Source organism: Malus domestica, chromosome 11 (assembly GCF_042453785.1).
Source record: "Malus domestica chromosome 11, GDT2T_hap1".
In the NCBI taxonomy this organism is placed as follows: Eukaryota; Viridiplantae; Streptophyta; class Magnoliopsida; order Rosales; family Rosaceae; genus Malus; species Malus domestica.
The window spans coordinates 19,413,448-19,419,345 of record NC_091671.1 but is presented as its reverse complement, the minus strand read 5'-3'; the positions used below and the strand labels follow the sequence as shown (position 1 = coordinate 19,419,345).

Sequence of the window (5,898 nt, the reverse complement as noted above, 5' to 3'; positions counted from 1 at the left end):
TGAATAAGGTCTTAGTCGCTCAAATGGCATTTGCGCGATGAAAAAGGTCTTTGTTGCTCAAATGCCATTTGCGCGACGAAAAAGAAACATTCGTCGCGCAATGCATTTTTATTTGTATGTATTGTAAATTTTTATTTTATTATAAATAAAAAACTCAAACCTAATTAAACATTAAATTAATTAACAAAACAAATTTACTATCCCAAATAGAAAATAAAAAACAACTCTCATCAACTTCAATCCTCCCTTGCTCGTAACACATCAAACTTCCACTGCCAGAAACTCTGCTTGAAAAGCCCATCCACATAAATCCGTTGCTTCTCATCGGTTTCATCAACATCCCACTGAAACTACATTAATGCCAATAACAATAAATTATTAATTTAAAAAATATTACGTTTTAACAAAAATAATTGTTCATGATTTACTACAAACTTACCGATAACTCTCCCAGCATGGACTTCTTCAACTCCTCAAGAACCTTTTTCCAAGACTCAAACTCGGCAGAACAATCCCTCCGCACCAAATTCCTCATATTATAGTTAAATTCGGTGTATGCCTCAGCCAAATTTTTGCCTTCAAAGTACGGCACTTGCTTCCTTCTATACCTCTCTAATTGCACAAGAACTTTCTTTTTCCCAGAACTTTCTCCAGAATTGGCCATTTTTTTTAAACAAATTTTTTTTGAAAACTACGCCTTTGAAACTGTGATTATATAGCACTAGGACACCTTTGCGCGATGAAATATTTGTCGCGCAAACCTTTAAGTCCGTAACACAAAATGCATCATAAATACGCAATAAATTGAAAGGTTTGAACGCAGTATGACCGTGCTTTGGGCGACAAACACATGGATTCGTTTAGCAAAAATATCTTACATGACGAAGTATCATCGCGCAATATATTGAGTGATGAAGGTGCCTTCGCGCAATATATTGCGCAACGAATAAAATAACTGTAATTACAAAATTTACGTAAACATAGATATCTATGTTTACGTAAACTTTATAATTACAAACAAATATTCACAAACGATTTAATACCTTAAATATTTATTCTAAAATTAATTAATACTTTAAATATTTATTCTATAAATAATTAATACCTAAAATATTATTCTATAAATAATTAATACCTTAAATATTTATTCTACAAATAATTAATGGCTTAATCCATACAATTATTTTCAGCATAAGTACGACATTCATTAAAGATTAAAAACACATATAAACCGAGGATAGCTAGGGTGCTTACATTAGGTCTCAATAAAAAAACCCAACAGGAATTGAAACCTAATTAAGTCCAAATACATAAATTATATATAAAAAAAAACTTGAAATTGAAATAACTTAATTATTGATCCATCAACAATATACTTACTAATAGTTCATCCATCACAGCCTTCTTCACATTCCCAGGCATATCTTTCCAAGAATGCCATTCAGCAGTGGGGCAATTATTCCCCATAGCTACAACAATCGCATGAGCAAACTCATATTGCTCTATCAAATCATGCAGGTTGGCATCGCGCACACTCTTATCATTGTTTTTATTCGCCATCTTAGCACAAACATAATTGTGAAGAATAAGGATAACAAAATTGTGAAGAATAAGGACAGTGGAAGCGCCTATTTATAGCAAAGTTAGGTTCTTTGCATGATGAACGCTTTGTCACTCAAACATTTGTATGAAATGTTCTTTAATTCACCTGCATTAAATGGTAAAAGCGGACTAGAACTTGTGCGACAAACAATTGGTCGCGCAAAAGCCCTTTCGTGGTGCAAGTTTTTTGTGTCAAATAAAATTACCCCGCACTGACTTTACGCGACGACAACAATTATTCATCGCACACAAGTTTTTTTTTTCTTCTCAATATGTTTTCTATTTTGCATGACGAATACGTTTTTCCGTCGTGCAAGTGCATCTTGTGTGACGAATTGTTGTTTGTCGCTCAAAATGTCGTCACGCAGGCTGTTTTTTCTACTAGTGATTGAAATGGATAATAAACAAAAAATTCAATGAACTAACAGTAATGAAATTAAACATTGCATTGGTAATCTGTACTAACGGCTATAATATTATGGGGTGTGCTATCCACACACCCCATTGTACTTCTCACACACCCCTTGATAATTTCTGTCCATTGATCTTCTTCAATTCATTCGATCCGACGATCGAAAACTAAAAAGGTGCGTTAGAAGTAAAATGGGGTGAGTGGATATCACACCCCTAATATTATTTACAGATTGCATTGGTATTGAAACATTGCATTAAAATATCAACTCATAAAATTGAAATATTGCATTGAACCACCTTGCATTGCATTGGTCATGAAATGATGTCTATTAACGGCTATAAATTTATTTACACATTGCATTGCATTGAAACACTAAATTGATACATTGTATCAACACATTGCATTGTTTGCATTGAAACATTGCACTGATACATTGCATCGACACATTGCATTGATACATTGCATTGAAACATTGCAACATTGCACTACATTGACACATTACATTGCATTGAAACATTGCACTGATACATGACATTGAAACATTGCATTGAACCACCTTAGCACTGCCACAAATGTTCCACTAAATCTTCTTGTAGCCTAATATGTATTCCTCTATCAGGAATGCGAAGATAATTTTGAATGAATTCTTGAAATTGTGTTTTGTGTTCATGTGACACGTTTATGTCATTGGTTTCACCCTCTCTTACATCATAATCTCAAGAAAGACGTTTATCATGTTCATTTTCAACTATCATGTTATGCATTATAATGCACGCTTTCATAATTCGGCAAAGTGTATTGCGATCCCAAGAGTGAGCAGGCCCACATATAATAGCAAAACGAGCTTGAAGAACTCCAAATGCTCATTCAACATCCTTCCTTGTAGACTCTTAAGCTGTTGCAAAATTTTTAGCCTTTAGTCCTTGGGGACAAGGTATTGTTTTGACTAAAGTTGCCCATGAAGGATAAATGCCATCAGCAAGATAGTATCCCATTGTGTAGTTGTGATCATTAATGGAAACATTTGTAGGTGGAGCTCGTCCTTCTTGGAGGTCGGAGAACAAAAGGGAATGTTCTAACACATTTATGTCATTGTGTTATCCTGGTATTCCAAAAAATGCATGCCAAATTCGAAGATATTTTGAAGCCACGGCTTCAAGAATCAAGGAAGGCTTATGATGGTCTCTGCAAGTATACATTCCTTTTAATGCATAAGGGCAATTTTTCCATGTCCAATGCATATAATCAATGCTACCAAGCATTCCCGGAAATCCACGACTCTCACCTTCAACTAATAATCTTGAAATATCATTAGCATTTGGTCTTCTTAAGTATCACCAAAAAAGACAATAATTGCTTAACAAACCTTTCCAATGCTTCCATGCAAATAGTTTCCGAGATCCTTACGTAATCATCCACATCATTTGCAACAACTCCATAAGCAAGCATCCTCATAGTAATAGTGACCTTTTGTAGAGGTGATAAACCAAGATGATCCAATCGATCCTTTTTTTGAGCAAATTATGAGTCTTATGAGCCATAAGATTTTACCGCACTTACAATTTGAAGGAACAGAGGTCAACGCATCCGAAATCTCCTTCAAAATTAAGTTGGAGAGTACATTGGATGTTCAACAATATAATCATTATAGAGTTTTTGGTGCCCATCAAGTAGTCTTCTATTGATATATGCATGACCTTTTATGGAACCATGACGTTTTCTCATTCCTATCTCCATGTTCTCTTGTTCATTTTGTAAAGCAACCAATTCCAGCCTTTGCAGTTCTTCACTAGACTCAGAATTAACAATACTCCAAAAATGCTCCTCTACTGAATTAGAAGATGAGTTTGAAAATATTTGGGGCATGTTCACAAAATAACGAAGGATACCTGTTGAAGAACGAATCACTGTATTTTACAAAGAAGCAACGTTGCTTAAATTGAAACAGATTTGCTGATTAAAAAAAAAAAGAAATAGGTAGTTGTTTGCACCCAATTTTACACTATCGCCCCGGGTAATCAAGACCGTTAAATGCGCAGAATTTTATACCATTAGATGATGAAGTGGTTAAAATAATTTTTAATTATTATTGAGAAATAATATTGTGATAATCATGATGTTATCTCTTAGCAATATATTAAATTATCTAATGGTGATAATCATAATATTGTGATAATCAACGACATATTGCAGTAAATGGGTGATAGGATTTGCATGGATTGCATGTGAGTTCGAAGAAAGTATGTGGCATGCATGGCTGCACTCAGACAAATAAGGGGGCTAATTAAAGAGAAAATAATGGTCTTGGATAATGATTACAAGCCTAGGTAGGCTAGGCTATGATGATAAGAAGACTTTTAGTTGGATAGGCTTTTATGAGGTTTGGAAATCACGCACATCTATCAGAAGGATTTGCCTTGGTCTCTGACACGAATTAATTTTAGTTTTGCGAAATAGAGTTGCAGTTGGACTCTACAAAATTATTTGGCTATGCCAAGCAAGTACATCAGCCTTATAAAAACAGAGCCAATGACAACGAGAAGCCTCCAATTCAACACATAAACTGCCCTGTGCAAACCTTTTCTCTACGCGAAATCTCTCAACAACCTTGAGATTTTTTATTTTCTTTTTCCGCCAACACATCTTCAGTTTGGATAAATATCACTGTGAAGGGAACCAATGAACATCTTCAGTTTGGATAAACAACATTGTTATTGTAAAATCAGTCGACCACGAAGCACCTTCAATTTGGATAAACAACACTGCGTCGAGGCCGACTAGTTATCTATCCAAGTCTTGGTCAAGAAGGATTTTCGAATCCTTATTGGCAGAGGTCATCTCATTAGCCTTCTCGGTGAAGTGAGGTATTATAAGTTACTAAATTTGACACATTGAAAGCCTAATTTGATATTGAACTTCATAGAACTAGCAGCCTTGTCTTCAGGCTTTAGAACCTGAAGGCCGAGACATGTTCCTTGCTCAGTTGCAGTTGCAAGATCAAGAAGTCAGCAGCATGCCCAACGCCACATCAACACATTTTACTCCCCGACCAAGCTCAGTCGACGAGTTAGCACGCCCCGCACATAACCGAAGGATGTAGTTAGCTCATTAGTTACTCAGCCTGCGCACCACGTAGGCTTGATAGTTTTTAGGGTCAACATTTTAGCACGCTCGGTGGGACCAAGTGCTAAAACTACGAAGTTCACATGATGTATCAAGATCACAATCAGGATGAGATTTGGTGCCTATTCAAGGAAATTGTCGAGCAACAAAAACTCCTTGGCCAGATCCTTGAAGCAAATGAAGAAAGGCAAAAATCTTTCTATCAAATGATAAAGGTGAAGGTTCATCACAACTTACAAGATCAATGGTTAAATGAAGATAGAGCTCGATTTTATAAGTGGTTTGATAAAAAACCGCCATTTGGGTTCAAATCAATTCCATTTGAAGAATGGTTGGATTAAAAGGCTGGGGGGCAATTTTTTGCTTCAGCCACAACCAAAATTCGGCCTAAGAAGATTGTCGAGACAGTCGAAGAAGAACCTAGGCCACCTATTTTTTTCATTGAAACTGAAATTATGGTAGGCCTATAAGCAAAAGTTCAAGTTTCTGAGTCACAAATTGACTTAAAAAGTGATTCGTTAGAAAAGTGTTCCAATGATGAACAAGGCCGATACATAGCTTCGAACGAAAAAGCCACATCAATTGATACAGTAATTGGAGACATGGTCTTAGATGCCGAAACTACGCCAATTGATATGATTATTGGTGATAAAGCCAATATGGAGAAATCCCATTCGGCTAAGTTGTTCATGTTAAAAGTCGAAATTGGCGAAATTATTATGCCTGGGAGGGCATAATAATTGTTCAACACATTCGGA

The 5,898-nt window shown here is 35.7% G+C and overlaps 1 protein-coding gene across 1 annotated transcript; it reads right to left on the bottom strand.

Annotated features, from left to right (window-relative positions):
* Positions 1 to 207: 207 nt before the first annotated feature.
* On the bottom strand, positions 208 to 980 carry LOC139189194 (uncharacterized). The gene is made up of 2 exons (XM_070807646.1): positions 440 to 980; positions 208 to 350 (listed from the first exon to the last, which is right to left on the bottom strand). The coding sequence occupies exons 1-2, from the start codon at positions 662 to 664 to the stop codon at positions 237 to 239; spliced, it is 339 nt and encodes a 112-aa protein (XP_070663747.1). The 5' UTR covers positions 665 to 980; the 3' UTR covers positions 208 to 236.
* Between the last annotated feature and the right edge of the window lie 4,918 nt (positions 981 to 5,898).